We start from the raw sequence: 16,674 nt of genomic DNA, 5'->3' as shown, positions 1-16,674 counted from the left end.
GTTCTTCCTCATTTGCCATTACCAAGTATGTTTGTTTGGTATGATTGAATACTTTCTAATAATTTTTAAAACTTATTTGTATGAGTCATGTTTCATGTTTTTTTTTCAAAATAAAAAAGGAAATATATATTTTTAAAATTTATGATAAAACATATTTTAAAATTTAATTCAAACTTCGCTCACAACTGATATTTTAAAAATATTGAAAAATTTATGACAAAAGTTAGCTCTAGACAAAAAGGATAATATAATTATCATATTTTTCTTTTTTGTGTGTGTATTACATAATTAATCTTTTAAAGTAAAATTTAGAATATTGATGAGATTTTTTTTACTATGTTTTGAATATTTACGTTAATATATTTCACTCTTTTTTTGGACCATAAATTCCACTCTTTAGAAGTAGCAAAATGGAGAAAAAAATATGTATCTTGAAGTAATGCATTCAGGTTAATTATCATTGTTAATTGATAACTCAATAATAGATTAATTTATATAGATGATAAATCTCCCAAATATAATGCCTAAAGAGAAAAGGTAATTACAAAGAATAGAGGTAGATATTTTTTCAAAAAAATAATAGGAATAGTGAAAACTTATTGGATCAAGACGATTCAGTATAATCAGTGGTATAAAATCAAATTTAATAAAATATCATTAATATTTTAAATTAAATTCAAGGAATTTTTTGAATTTCACTTTTAAGTTTTTTTATATACAGAGTTATAAAGTTGTTCTTTCAAGAATTAATTCGTTCAAATTAGTTTTTATCATAGTCGCGAAAAGTTAATTCATTAAACATTTATTTCAAGGGACAAATGGAAATAATTAATTTTTAAAATTGAGTTTACAATAATATATAAATCATCATACACATGAAAAACGAAATTTGTATTTATTAGCGAGAGATAAATCGTAACTTAATTTACTCACCTACTTAAGCAATTCAAACTAAAACTTAAGAAAATCTTTTTATTTATCATTATTATAAAAATTATATACTAATTATACTAGTTAATATCAATCAAGTCTTTTTAATATATATTTTATAATTTTCTTATACAGAGGCATAGGAATGTAGTAAAAAAAATTCAGTACCTCAAGTTACAATTAATTTTAGTTTTCCATCAAAAGTATTTTTATAACCACTAGGAAAAAAATACCAATATATACGTATTGCAATTAATATTTAGAAAATTAAAGACTAGATCTAGATTGTAGTAAATAATTATGAAGGCAAAACTATATTGATTAAAGTACTAAGGTTGTATTGTCCTCATAATAGGTTGTGTTGTTAGTTGGTTTTCACGCAGCTACAAATATTTGGGGTCTAGATATACATTTAATCTATGCACTGTTACTCAATATTTTTTAAGAGTTGAACGATTTATCTCAATATGATGTTTCCACACTATATAAATTATTTAAATAAAAGCAACTTATCATGTCAAATAAAATCTATTATTCCTAATGAGAATTTATCAAACGAGGGTTGTCGCCTTGAGCTCATGCAAAACTTCTTATACTAAATCTTAATCCATTTTTTTTATTAAAAAAAAACAATGTATTATGAGGCATGTTAATATTTGCAACCACCAATTAATAATTAAAATGATAAGAAGTTGATATCTTAATACATTGATATCATGCTATACACGAAAAATTTATGAACTTTACAACCACATTGAATTTCTCAGTCTTTTAGTAAAAACTTTAGCTATCCATACTTACTTGAAAGATAACAAATGTTGGATATGTAGCAAGAGTAATGGGAAATGGAGGGAAGATGAAAAGAGAGGAACTTGAAAAGTTGGGAACTTGAAAAGTCCTCTTATGCTTTATTGAAAAGGCATTTGTCCCTCATCGGTGGTGGAAAGAAAAATAGGAGAGTTTAAATATAGAAATACTCCTATTAATTGTTAAAAGGGTTGGAAAGAGGGGCCCCCCTCGCGTCGTCGTCGAGATTATTTTTTGGACAAAGTTTGTTTTAATTATTTTAGTTAATTATTTATTTAATTAAATTAAATTAAATGGCCAACGTTTTAATTAGTTAATTAACCAAAGCGTTTCAATTAATTAGTTAATTGACCAATCCCGACTCGGATCCACGCGCGACCCATTTTATTTAAATCTTTCCCGTTTATTTGAATTTCCCGCCGTTGGAAGTGACTGTTCTGAAAGGTTGCAACTTTCAGAAACAGCCATGACCGTTTGAAAGGTTGAAAACTTTCATGAATGGTCATGTGGATTCTGAAAGGATTGCAACCTTTCGGAACCAGTTCCTCTTGCCTATAAATACATTGATTCCTCAGACTTATTCCTTACGAATTTTCTGATTTCTTCTTCTTCTTCTTCACAAAAATTTTTCGTGTACTTTACTGTTGTTGAGTGGTTCGCTAACACCACAGTTTTGGGTATCAATACACTGGTGATTGAGATCATTCTATCATGGGAGGACATATTCCAAATCAAACCTCGGATACTAGAGGGAAATAATTTCCTTAAGGGGACACTGTGCATTCAGTGGGCTTGATCTTTTTCTGATTCTGTTTTTTCAAATTGTGGTACGTTTTTACAGATTTTAGTTTTTGTCAATTAATTTCTGTTCATCTATTCTTACTGGTTTATTAAACTTTAGTTACTTCGTGTTTTTGCAAAGTTTATTGAAATCAGTAATTCTGATTTTTTAAACACAGATTGCTAACAACAATAAGAATATAAGTTAAGATAATTCATAAATTTACTATGAAGGCTGAAGCTTGAAAGATTAATGGTGTTAGAGAGAAAATCTTAAAACTCGTTCAGTAGAAATTAAAAATTAAAACTATTTTTTTGATACCTTACAAAATAAACCTAATATTTTTATTTTGATTCTTAGTGAATGGAACTTACCGTCGTTAAACTTTTTATCCTTTTGGTCATTTTGACATCTAAAGCGTACAAAATAATATTTTAATATTAAAATACAAAAAAAAAACAAAAAACAAGCGGCATTTTAATATCCTTTTTTGGTCATTTTAATATTGTTGTAAATGGTTGTTTGCAACAAATTTTAAAGTGACAAAAAATAAATGACAATCATAATAAAATAAGAAGAAACATAACTTTATTGATAAATATGTGGGTACAATTCTATTACTCCCTTGATTCTACTCTCCTAAGATTTATCCATGATTCCAGGGCCATTAGTAACGTATTTCTCGAACTAGGATGATTTAGACTTGACCTCTATATGAGTATTCCATGACTTTTGTGGAATATTCGAGATCCTGATCTTTAAAAATACCCAAGAGTTTATGGATATTTTTTGAGATGCCTTTTAAGGGAATTTAGTACCCTTCATATAGGCATAAACTAGGGTTTAGGGTTGAGTAGCCTCCAAAAATTCTAATTAAAACTAAACACACCTTTTAGAGTTTCAATTCGAATTGAACACATCATGTAGAGTCCCACAAAATTTTAATGTCTACACTGATATCTAATATTTTTCTTATTTAATACAATAGGGTGAGATATAACATTTAAGAGTTACCTATCCAAAGTTTTAATACATTACATGAGGAAGCAGTGATAACTATTAAAGTTGGCTCTCATTATATATTGCCTAACATAATTATCTAATCAATCTAACAACGTAATGGTAGTTATAATTTCAAAATCTAAAGTACTATAATCAATGACTATCTATATTTCTTAATTATAAGTACATATTTTTTTTAGAAAGATTTGTTTAAACCATGTGCTAAAAGCCACAAAATGACCCCTTCCTTTCCCTTGAATTGATTTGATCAAGTTAGGTGTGTTGAAGGGTAGAGAGCCAGGAGGACACTTATTGAATTTGTTTTTTTTCACTTTCGCTAGAAAATTCATTTTCTTAGAATGGTAAAATACTTTTCAAAATTAAATTTTAACCTGGAACATAAAAATATTGAAAAATAATTTTTCCAAGGTTTCCATCCATACAAAAAAACATCTTTATCCATCAATGGAGAAAACACAAGTTTCACAATTCTTTCTTTTGTTTGGTTTAAAAGGATTCATCCTTTATTAATTAGAAAATGAATAATTTCTCCAAGTTTCACAATTCTTTTTTTTCTTTGGTTTAAAAGGATTCATCTTTTATTAATTAGAAAATGAATAATTAGAGGATAGAATACTCAGTGATAATTTTGTAATGAAATCATATTTTACCAAATTGAGTTGTAAAGGCACAAACTTTATTATATTATGTTCATAGAATATTGGGATAATACAAGTGTTGAGTTGTTTGTATGCATTTTAGCTCATTATTAATTTTTACACAAAAGCTTAAAAAAAAAGTATGCAGTGTCAGCATGATAATTTAATAGATTCGTTACATTAAAATCTATGAAATTTGGTTCTTTATTTTTTATTTTTTATTTTATTTATTTTATTAAATATCTAATAAACTAAAAACCAAAGTGATTCACTTTTTATAATTAAAAAAAAGGAAGATAAAGCAAATTATTACGTGGGTGATGGTGTAATAAATTCAAAAGAAATTTAATATATCTGTGCGTATTTTAGAAGATTTGTTTTCATAAAAATCCATTTGTGGAAGACATACTTAGCTTTTACATTAAGTTATATCATTACAAATTTTCTTTTTCCTTTTTTTCTTTGTTTCCCTTTTACTGTAGTTCCCACTTCCCACTATAGTCATATGGTTATTATTTGTAAAAATAATAACAATAAGAACAAAGAAGATTTTTTTTCTTTTACAAAAAAATATAATTTGAAGTGTGATGTAAATGATACGTAATAATAGTGCCATATGATGTCAAAGAAAAATGATACTACTTATAATGTTAGAGTTAATAAAAGATATTATTAGGTTATAGACTCCTTAGTTGGCTCATAGCTAATTAGAGACAAATCCTTACTTTAAAACTTGTCAAATACCAATCCATGTCATAACGAGTCATCAGATGAATTCATAATTTTCGATATGAAAAAAAAAAGTAAAAAATATGTTATGTTTACTTTAAATCTATAATTGTAAGATTACAAATGAATACAATATTATTTAGTATTAAAAATTTAGTTGGCTAAATTCAAATTTTGAATCTGCCTTTGATATTATATCTAGCTACTTAGTTCCATAATTTGCAATTTTAAAAAAATATTTTTCTATCAGGGCTGGATATAAGGGGTTGTCATGGTGTTCATTCATATTCTCTCAATAAAAAATTATATGGTATATCTAGGTAATTTTTTTATATTTGTATATATATAGATTTTGAATTTCATGAATACAAGACTAGAGGCTAGGTTAGTGGTTTAGGGGGTTCCAAATTCAACTTGATATTTCACGCACGACATTTTTGCTTTCTGAACTCCTTAGTGAAAATCCTACATTTGTCACTGCTCCAAAATGGTACTTTCCGTGACTCGAATAAAAGTTGAAAATGCTCTATTTGTTTCATATTACCGGACGCATGTTAACCTAGCACACACCTTAAGAAAACTTTGATCAGAATAGTAGTTGCTAGATTAATTATATTAATGATACTTTGGAGCTCTAAATTTGATTACCACTATTTTATGTAATTATTTAATACTAAGGACAATATAGAAAAAAAAATAAAAAAAAATTATCTTCATTTGCTAAATAAACAAGGAAAATAAAATATATTTTTTTTATGTAAAGACCAAATAAAAATCGTTAGTAATCAAAACTACAAAACAAATACAATAGTAAAAAAATGGTTCAAGTATAATGTGGGAAAAGGTGACAAATTGTTGTGAACCAAGCTGACTCCGTAAGGGCCTATGGGCTATTAGAGACTTTTATTTGGGATCCAGGCCCAATAACCATTTGTTAAAAAAGGACTAGGAGTTAGAAGAACGGTTATGCAAATTATGTAGAAGCTTTGGCTTTCCGTTATCTCTCATCTCCTTTCTCTGTTCTAGTATCTCATCCCCTTCTAGTTACCTTCTTCTATGTTAATCTCTTCATAATTAGTGTGTTATTACTTTGTTGTGTGTATTATACGTTGTAACTTGTATTTAGTGATAACAATATATATCAGTGTTTGTATTGGAAATCGGGTTTGTTTCATTGGTGCTTTCATCCAGAGGTCTTCAATGGAGGACCAAATAGTTCGAACAATTAAAGATTCAATTAAGGTCATGAAAGATATTTGGTCGAAGGATCTCGCGGAAATTCGATCAATGTTACACGAGTTGGTTGGAAACCTTCCAACGAGTAAACCTAGCACACTAAAATTTCAACGATTCTGTGGTGAGAATTCAGAGTTTTGGATTTCCCAGGCTGAACAGTACTTTGACTTCTATGAAATTGCAGAAAACCACAAGTTATCTCTCGCCTCGTATTATCTTGACGGAGCAGCGTTGACGTGGTACCAATGGCTTTTCCAGAACAAACAATTGGTAGATTGGGAACACTTCGCTGCGAAAGTGTTAATTCGCTTCCGCAAACGACATCTCAAATCGCAGGTTGGTCGTTTGGCCAATCTATGGCAGGTGCCCACTGTGACTAAGTACCCAAGTCCTTGTGAGGCTATTTCGCCAGGTTTCAGTGAGCCAAATATACTTTCATCATGTCTTGCATATGTGCATCCACAAAGGAGCGATATATCCAATTCGTTGTTGCCTCAGAACTTTGATGAGAAATCTGAATATCCGACCAAAACTGATGCGCACAAGATGTTCGACAAAATGTTAAATAACTGCCCCAATGTATTCACCTTGGCGCCATTCGATGATCAAATTGAAATGTCTGATGAAGATGATATAGATCTTGATATCAGCGAAATCCAACAGTTTCATGGAAGTCCCCAAAGAGATATGTCTAAGAGGTATGTTACGACAATTTCTTTGGATTCTGGCTCTCCGAAACAACAAATTGAATTTGTGTCCTTTGAAGACATGTATCTTCTTGATTTTTTGTCGGAGCATGAGACTAAGTCATTACTTTTGTTGGGATCTATTGACACGTTTTGCTTCATCGCGTATGTTAATTGTATGACTCAAGTGTGGGATCCAGGACGACGATGGTGTATGCATTTTTCCATTTTGCTTTCTAATCTTCCAGGGACAGTTATTGTTTCTTTGCAATTTAATTACAATTACACCCACTTGAAAATGAACACTCGGAATAAGGATTGGGAGAAGAACTCCAGGGGACTGTTTGCTTTCCCTTCTCAATGCATGAATTTGAAATTTGATGCAAGTTTGGAGAGTAGAAGAATGACACATCCTACACTAAGTCTTGCTAGCTTTGTACAATCATTGCGGTCATTAACTGATTTTCCTACTTCTCTGGCTGAAGATGGTTCCTCACCAATGATGCATAATTATTGGACTTGCTATTTTACCAGACCATTAACTGACTTTTTTACTAATTCATTAATCAGTTCTCCATATCATAAAGTTGAAAAATTTCACAGAGAAGGAATTGCACTAGTTTATCCCTGTGTCATAGCTAGACAAACAGAGAAAATTTCTAGAGGTCAAATTGCTTTGGAAATGATTTTAGTCTTTGATCCTGAAGGAGGTACTTTTGATGTACCAATTCTTGAAGACATGGATGGAGTCCTTTTGAAAATCCCTAAAGCAATAACTAATTTATCTATATGCAACATGCCTCTCTCTGCCGACAAACATGATCATCAATTGACATTAAAAGTGCTCATCAATTTGATATCATTTCTATTGTATTGGGATTTTTCCATGGCTAACCCTTTGGATGGACAAAATAGAGAGATGTACAACACAATTGCACAAGCACAGAGATTGAAGTGCGACGTGAAGTTTGCAATTTTAAGAGCTATGTATGCATATGTTCACACAAAGTGGCTAACTGCGGTTGAATTGGTGAGATTAGTTTCAATTGATACTGCTGCTTTAACTAACAGTGGCCTTAGAAGCATTGAAGAGCAACCGGTGGAACATGAAGGCCCGACCACTGATGTGATTACAGGAGGTGTGGTTTGTGTTATTCATCTTGGTAATTTAGAATCTTCAAAGGGCACTGGAGTTGATTTATCAGTACTTAAGGTTAGCAACTCTTGGTTTCACTCTAACACAAAAGCAGTAGCTCTCGACTCACCTTCAAGCCTGGACAGATTTGCTATTGTAATGTCACGGTGGCTCCACTCGAACCTTGAGGACAAGGTTCATTTTGAGGGCGGGAGTATTGTTGTGAACCAAGCTGACTCCGTAAGGGCCTATGGGCTATTAGAGGCTTTTATTTGGGATCCAGGCCCAATACCATTTGTTAAAAAAGGACTAGGAGTTAGAAGAACGTTAGGTGCAAATTATGTAGAAGCTTTGGCTTTCCGTTATCTCTCATCTCCTTTCTCTGTTCTAGTATCTCATCCCCTTCTAGTTACCTTCTTCTATGTTAATCTATTCGTAATTAGTGTGTTATTACTCTGTTGTGTGTATTATACGTTGTAACTTGTATTTAGTGATAACAATATATATCAGTGTTTGTATTGGAAATCGGGTTTGTTTCACAAATACACCAAAAGCCTCCAAATTTAGCTTTTCAAACCTTGATTATGCACTGTTTATTGTTTTGTTTACTACAAAATTGCTAGAATGTGTAATCTTTTTGGGAAATACAAACAAGAAGTAAAACATATTTTCCAAATAACCTGTAAATTCTAAATATTTTCTCATTAGGACCGATCTAGAGGTTGTCAGAGAGTTTATCTGAATTCTCTCGACAAAAAGTTATATAGTATATATAAGACAATTATATATAGGGGTTCAAAATTCACCTTGATTTTTCAACTTCAAATTCATGCACAACATTTTCCTTTTTTCAAATTTCTTAGTGAAAATTATGCATTCGTCACTGCTCTAAAATGGTAATTCCTATGTAACTCCAATAAAAGTTGAAAATATCCTATATTACATAACCCATATTTACCTGACATACTCAAGAAAACTTTAGCTTTTGAAGACCTTGATTAGTGCTCTGTTTATATTTTAAAATTTTTATTGTTTAAAAAAATGCTAGAATGTACATCTTTTTGGGAAATACAAACAAGAAGTAAAACGCATATGCTATGCGATTTCAGTTCATAAGTTAACTGATCTATCAAGCGGTCTGGTAGTGGCATAGGGTTCGGAGCGGAGCTAGATAGAATCGAGGGGTTCAAAAAAAAATTCTTTAACGAAAAATTATACTGTTTATATATATTAAATTTTTTATATGAAAATATAGTAAATGTTGAACCTCCTTTCGCTTTTTTTTTTTGTATGTTTACTTCTTCATATTATGAATCCACTCAATGCAAATCTCAACTCTACCAATGTTACTGTTTGCAACAAATTTTAAACATATGGAAAATAAATAAACCACACAAATAAAATTTGAAGAAATATGAATATTTTATTGATAAATCAATGCGGATACAATTCTGTAGATCCCTTGATTCTTCTCTCATAAGATATTTATCCATAATTCGAGGGTCATTTGTGGCGTATTTCTCGACCAAGGATGATTTGGACTTGATCTACATAATTTGAGGGTCGTTAGTGGTGTATTTCTCAAACTAGGATGATTTTGACATAATTTGAAAGTCGTTAGTGGTCCATAATTCGAGGGTCATTTGTGGCGTATTTCTCGACCAAGGATGATTTGGACTTGATCTACATAATTTGAGGGTCGTTAGTGACGTATTTCTCAAACTAAGATGAGTTGGACTTGATCTACATAATTCGAGGATTGTTAGTGGCGTATTTCTTGAACTTGATTTTCATAATTCGAGGACCGTTAGTGGTGTATTTCTCGAACCAGGATGATTTGGACTTGATCTTCCTAATTCGAGGGGCGTTAGTGGCATATTTCTCAAATTAAGATGATTTGAATTTGATCTCTTTATAAACATTCCATGATTGTGCGGAATAGTTGAGATTTTAATCTCTTTATGAATATTCCATGGATTTGTAGTGGAATTTTTGAGATTTCGATCTCTTTATGGAATTTTCGAGATCTCAATCTCTTTATTTTCGAGATCCTAATCTTTAAAAATACCCAAGAGTTTATAGGATAGGATATTTTGAGATGCCTTTTAAGAAAATTAGTACCCTTTATATAGGCATAAACTATATGGTTTAGGGTTGGGTAGCCTCTAAGAACTCTAATTGAAACTGAACACACCTTCTAGATTCCCAATTCAAATTGACGTCTTATAGAGTCCACAAAATTTCAATATCTACAATTACCTCCAGAGTAAAATTATCAGAGTAACATTACATTAAATATGTTATTGTTGGTTAGACTCTAGCTTTTATTTAACAGACATTGAAATCTCATAGGATAATGTTTTTAGTTTCTGAAAATTAGGAGCTAAATTAAATGCATACTGCCATCCTAGATCTTTTTTTTTTTTCAGCTGCCATACTATTAAGGTTCAATTCCTTATTATTTGAGATATTTGGAATTTAATTTTAAGGTTTTTTTAGCATTGAACTCATTTAATATTAAAATTATGGATTCAATTCTAATATTTATTGAGATTTTTATAACTTTTTACATTTACATTTATATTTTGGGTATAAAATCATAACTGAAGGCTACATAAGTGTATTGCTATAATGAATGTCATTGTTGTTATAGATAGAATGTTACTATAGAGAAGTAAAATATAAAATGAAAAATCGATTCCAAAGAAAATTAGACGTTACTAGTAAAATATCGTTACGACAAATGAGGTTTAACTGTATTTATTTTCTATCACAATACTCTGATGAAGATGAAAGTTAGTTGTTGAGGAGAAAATATATATACAGATCGTAATGGATCATAGTAGATGGGATTATGTGAGCATTACTCTATATGGTTAAACATACTTAAATCAACTAAAAATATTCATCAATGTCCTAGATATGATGCTGAATACATTTAACATTATTAATATTTTAAAGGAATTTTGTGTTATGAATTAGTAAAAATAATTTTACTACTTAGAAGGAATGATATTTTATAATTACGGCAATCCATATCAAATTATTTGTTTATTTTATGGAAGTATTTGAACCCAAAGTAGCTCTTTTTTATTGAGAGAAATAAAGACGATAAATATTTCCCGAAATATTCAGAGTAGTTTTCTTATTTATTTCTTAATGTTTGGAAGTAAGCCGAAAATATTGTCACAAAAACATTTATATATAATCGAAACAAACACTATAGGGTGGGCTCGAGAGTCAAATTTAGGGTGGTGTTAGGGGTGGATCAACGTGGAATGCCACTTATTAAGCACTTCTTAAAAAGCTTATTTTGTTAGAAGAAAAAAATTTCAAACACATTTTGACCAACCAAACGTGAAAAAATTTGAAAGCACCGGACACATCCGGATGTTCTTGATATTTGAATTGCCTTATTGGTGCCACAAGACTACTAAAGTGGAGGGCCTACTGCCTGCAAGGCTTCAATAAGAACATTTACATACAAAATGAGATTCGATTATATGGCCATGAGTTCAGTTTGCATTACCACAGAGATATTTTTAGACATTAGTTTTACTAAACAGCTATATAGTTATTGTTACACCATGAAGTCCAGAATGAACCCAAAACATGCAAAATCAAACTGAAAAACAAAAATGATAAAGAAGGGGGAGGGGTTTGGGGTGTAAAAACTAAAAAGTTGAAATTTTGATATTAGCCCTATTCATAATATGGGATTCTAATTTCATATCCTTTCATATCAAACCTATAACAACATGCAACAGTTTACTACTAATAGAAACTAGTCATCTTTGCTTCAAGGCATTTGGTATAATCGTATCCCACTGATCGAAACTACTAATAGAAACCTGAAAATAACGATCCTCTGCCTGCAGGAACAAGTACTACTGAAACAAGATGACCGTGTGCTATTGGGATCAAAATAGTTCCTGTATGCTTGAGGATTAACTATATTTTCCTACCAAGAATCAAGGCTAGAAAATGCTCGTATCTGGAAGCAATTTTATCTGCAATGAGCACAATCTCTAGTATCAGCTGGAAACAAGAATTTCAACTCTTTCCAACGTCTCATCCAAGTCAAAGTGGCAAACCAGAGCTTGCCTTTTAAGACAACATCATAAATTGGAACTTCCTTGTCCAGTGCTTTGACCAAAGGTTTATCCTTCATCCTTTTAAGGACTTATACCAGGAATATGAGGAACAAGGGGTTTGGGCTCCTTGGTTTTCTCTACCATTATTGCTTGAGTAGTTAGGACTATACCGGCAACAGAGACAGCATTCTGAAGGGCACATCGTGAAACACGGCAAGGATCAATAATACCAGAAGCAAGAAGGTCTTCATATTTTCCAGTCATGGCATTATACCCCATTTTCCAGTCACAACCTCTAACTTTTTCCACAACTGTATCTCCGTCCACTCCTGCATTTGCAGCTATTAGCTTTGCTGGTGCAAGAAGTGCCTGAAAAGTATTGTAGACCATTGAATTCTGGAAGCTAGAAAAGTTGTTCATGAGTCCAGAAAGAGTCTTCAAAATTCAAATGTCTATACTGACTTAAGTTAGGTTCTTTTTTAAAGGGAAAACATATAAGAGAGCAAAGAAGCAAAAGATAGTAGTCAGAGAGCAAATAAACCTGTACACAACAATAAACAAATGCATATGTTTCTTTTTCCAACTTGTAAAACGAGAAGCTACCAATATTTGATCCTTCCTTACCCTCTTCTCAATCAAAGAACTAGCCCACTAAATGTGTAAGTATGTTCAAATTGAGGAATGCAATATGTCGTACCGTTCCTATTATGTCAGCACCGATCTGCTCATCTGGATCCTGAAAAGATTCTTTTATCAAGGGTACTTGTTCAGAAAGATGAATAAAAGTGGCACCACCACCAGGCACTATTCCTTCATCCATGGCAGCAAATGTGGCATTTTTTGCATCCTCAATTCTCAGCTTTCGGTCTTCCAGTTCTGTTTCAGTATGTGCTCCTACCTGAACTCATACGGGATCTTATCAGACCAGATATTTTTCAAGAGATAAACAAATATATAAGTGCAAGGATACATACATCTCATTCCTAGCAATTTGAACCATTTTAACTGCTTTAGAAGTCAATTATGCATTTAAAATTTATTCACTTTTGAAATTACAGAAATCTGGAGGTGAACTTGAGTATAACAGATACAACCAGCAGGATAAGGTTCAAATATATTATTAATGGTTGTATAGGGATGTTTGATCCAAAACAATACACCTTAATTAATACAGACCTTCAATATAGCCACACCACCAGAGAGTTTTGCTATTCTTTGTGAAAGCTTCTCTGATATAGATTTATTATCTGTTTCTGCAAGATCCTTCTTTATCTGCATTATTCTGGCTTGTATTTCAGCTTTTGTCGAGGGGTGAGCCACGATGGTTGTAGAGTTGCTTGTTATTGTTATTTTCCGAGCAATACCAAGCTGATCGGAAGTTGCACCTTCAAGAGTCAGGCCTAAGTCTCCAGAAAGAAAATCAGCACCTAATTGCATTATAATGCCAGTTAGATGTCATGGTAAAGGAGATCTTCGCAGTTAATTTTCGCTTGGGGCAACACTAGGTCTTGAGAATCCAATACAGCATACAAAAGTATTAGTGGTTAAGGGCAACCCTCTTTTGTGAGCGTTGCTCGAGCAACGTACATTACAGAAATAACTGATTTGGCGAACTTAAAATCAATGCATTTGTACTGAAGCATTCCAGAAAATTGTGTACACATGCACTATGGATATCACCTAGTTTCTAATCTATCCTCAAGATGAGTTTAAAGTTAAAACTAATGTTTACTCTCTCCATTTCAACACCCTTTTTTTGGGTTTGGGCACATGTATTAACCTATTTCGATAATTCAGAATAAAGTATTTGGTTCACCTGTCAACATGGCAATGTCTTGTAATACACCTTTCTTTCCATCTCGAAATCCTGGACATTGCACAACAGCAACACTGAGCATTCCTTGCATCTTGTTAATGACTAGTGTTTCTAGCACTTGCTTTGAAATGTCCTCAGCAAAAATCAGCAGTGGCACACTCAGTTGAGTGGCCTTCTCTAGCAAAGGAACAATTTCTTTGACACTAGATATCTTTTGATCGGTTACCAGAACTTTGGCATTTTCAAACTCTACTATAGATTTGTCGGGATTGTTGATGAAATGAGGTGACATGTACCCCTTGTCAATCTGTAGGAAAAGAATGCCTGAATACAAATCAAGAAAATAATGAAAACAAATGGAAGAAAAATAATTTTACATATGAAGTGGTGAAATTAGCTTAAAAATATAAATGGATAACTAGAGGTTAATTCTCTTAGTAGGCACTTTCTTTGAGCTTTCAGATTTGCTTCAAACCTGAAAGTCTTGGAAAAGTTCAGGTGGGATCATGTTTTACCAGATAGCTTATTTCTCAGTACAGAAATTGAAGTCAAACAGTGACACTTGGAAGAGCAGATATTACCTTCATTCCTTCTTCAACCATGATCGAGGTTTCAGCTGATGAGGAAGACTCAATACATATCACTCCATCAGGACCAATCTTCTTAATTGCCTCAGCAATCAAACTGCCAATGAACTCGTCATTTCCAGCAGATATTGAAGCTACGGCTGCAAATAGTAAGAAGAGAAAGGGATCAAATCATTAATTTTTTTTGAAGTGAATGCGAAATTTTCTGAGTTGAATAATATAAAGAATAAATCAAGTTACCTTTTATATCATCATTTCCTCTAACAGGATGACTTTTCTTCTTCAAAGTTTTGACCAGCTCTCTTACTGTCTGATCCATACCTTTCTTCATAGATACAGGGTTAGCCCCAAAATCAACAGCTAACAACCCAGCTTTGATCATCTCACGGGCCAAAACAATTGCAGTAGTTGTACCGTCACCAGCTAACCTGTTGGTCTTAGTTGCAACCTGCAATAGATAAAAAATATTTTCAAGATTAAGAGTTTCTCAAACACTATTCAAAGACCCAAATCATGCTCAGTGTCAGGCTCAACTAATAACCTCCTGGATAAGTGTCGCTCCAGCATTTTCAATTGTATCTGGAAGTTCTATGGCTTGAGCTATGGTAACACCATCATTAATTATTTTCAGCCCCCCAGCTTCAGAGAGAACTACGTTCCGGCCTGCATAATTTGTCACACAATCATCGCAATCCAAAACAAGCAGGCAGACAGCATATATGCTATGTCTAAAAACAAGTTCCTCATACATTTTTGATTGATAAGCAAAAGCGCAAACCAACTAATTTCTTCCAATCATGTTTTTTTTTGGCGAAAGGTAACATTATATATCAGTTGCACAAAGGATGTACACCTGATAAAAGAGAACTCATGTCATAATGCTAAGTAAATAATTTTCAAAAATCAATATACAGAATACAACTTTTTGAGGAAACCACTAAAAGTTTTTTCCCCGCAATTTCATGGGGTATTCCAAACAATCACTCTAATACAAGTATTAGAAAACTCATGCCTTGCCGTAGACATAAATTGAACAAATATTGTGTACCTTAACCTGAAGAAAATTGCCACCAAGAAATTGTTGCATATCCTACTCTTCGAAGGGTTTTGTTTCACAAATTAAATGTCCCTCAATAAACTGTATTCTAGGAGGAAGTAATATGTTTCTGTGCTTATAACATTGAAAAGAGCTCCTCTTCTTTTCAGAAGACAAGAGAAGTTATTCTTTAATTTTGTTAACCATCACAACAAATTTAGTGGATCTTCTATTTTAATTTCTTTCTTATAGCTGGTTTGTCAAACTTTTGGGAGGCTAAAAGTGCTTATTTTTACCAAAAAAATGTTTTTGAAAAGTGAGGTGTTTAATCAAACTTTTGGGAGAAAATAAGTGATTTTTAAAAACACTTAGAAACACTTTTAGGAAGCTTGGCCAAACACAATCTATTTCTTAACAAAAGTACTTTTGTGATAAGCACACTTGAGCCGAGGAACTTCCAAAACCAGCCTCTCTACATCCACGTAAGGTCTGTGTACACTCTACACACTCCAGAGCACTTTGTGGGATTTCACGGGGGCATGTTGTTGTTGTACTTTTTTGAAGAACACTTTTCCAAATAAGCTGATTTTAAAAATTTGTCGGAACAAGCTATTAACATCTCCTAACTAGGTCGGATCAGCTCACCTGAGCACACAATTTTGATTCAGGATCAAAATTAACCAACAACTTTGTTCCCCACTACCTTCATTTTCCATTTCCTCTAATGTCTATATATGAATTAAACTGGAAATATAGACCAATTATAAATGATATAAGCAAACAAGTCTAAATTTTTTTCAAAGAAGCGGGAAAACCCATTATACCTCTAGGTCCTAAAGTGACAGAAACAGCATCAGCAAGCTTATTGATACCAGAAAGTAAAGCTTTTCTGCATTCTTTATCAAAAGCTATCCTCTTTGGGCCAGCTCTCACCACCATCAATTTCTTCTTCCCTAAACTTTGCCTCAATGCCCAAGAATTACCCTTTCCTTTTTCTTCCTGAAAACCCAAGTCAAAGAACAAAAATTATACAAAAAATCAGCTAAAAACAACAACTTTAACATTTTTACAAAGAATTGACTGTATTATGAGAGAGTTACCTTGAAAGAAAACTTTAAAGGAGAGTATAAAGGTGAAAACATTGAGAGGGACATCTTGTAAGGAGAAGGTGTGGGG

General features: G+C 32.2%; 1 protein-coding gene across 2 annotated transcripts; it reads right to left on the bottom strand.

Moving 5' to 3' along the window:
* Window positions 1–11,484: 11,484 nt before the first annotated feature.
* LOC102591210 (chaperonin 60 subunit alpha 2, chloroplastic) lies at window positions 11,485–16,668 on the bottom strand. Of its 2 annotated transcripts, none has more exons than XM_006364979.1 (9): window positions 16,599–16,668; window positions 16,323–16,497; window positions 15,004–15,125; window positions 14,703–14,910; window positions 14,457–14,602; window positions 13,876–14,182; window positions 13,236–13,486; window positions 12,757–12,957; window positions 11,485–12,428 (listed from the first exon to the last, which is right to left on the bottom strand). In XM_006364979.1, the coding sequence occupies exons 1-9, from the start codon at window positions 16,650–16,652 to the stop codon at window positions 12,141–12,143; spliced, it is 1,752 nt and encodes a 583-aa protein (XP_006365041.1). In that variant the 5' UTR covers window positions 16,653–16,668; the 3' UTR covers window positions 11,485–12,140. The 2 variants fall into 2 exon arrangements, with proteins under 2 accessions (XP_006365041.1, XP_006365042.1); XM_006364980.2 differs by having other exon boundaries at window positions 12,232–12,388.
* Between the last annotated feature and the right edge of the window lie 6 nt (window positions 16,669–16,674).

Source organism: Solanum tuberosum, unplaced genomic scaffold, assembly GCF_000226075.1.
Source record: "Solanum tuberosum cultivar DM 1-3 516 R44 unplaced genomic scaffold, SolTub_3.0 scf00527, whole genome shotgun sequence".
Classification (NCBI taxonomy): Eukaryota; Viridiplantae; Streptophyta; class Magnoliopsida; order Solanales; family Solanaceae; genus Solanum; species Solanum tuberosum.
The sequence above is the reverse complement of the archived record's forward strand: the minus strand, read 5'-3'. Positions and strand labels throughout refer to the sequence as shown.

What these genes read in the sequence shown, in the direction of transcription:
- LOC102591210 (XM_006364979.1), bottom strand. Translation starts at nt 16,652, where the DNA reads ATGTCCCTCTCAATGTTTTCACCTTTATACTCTCCTTTAAAGTTTTCT. An exon ending in GAGCGACACTTATCCAGGAG is followed by an intron (nt 14,911 to 15,003) that starts GTTATTAGTTGA and finishes TATCTATTGCAG; the next exon opens with GTTGCAACTAAGACCAACAG. An exon ending in GTGGTGTGGCTATATTGAAG is followed by an intron (nt 12,958 to 13,235) that starts GTCTGTATTAAT and finishes GTATGAGTTCAG; the next exon opens with GTAGGAGCACATACTGAAAC.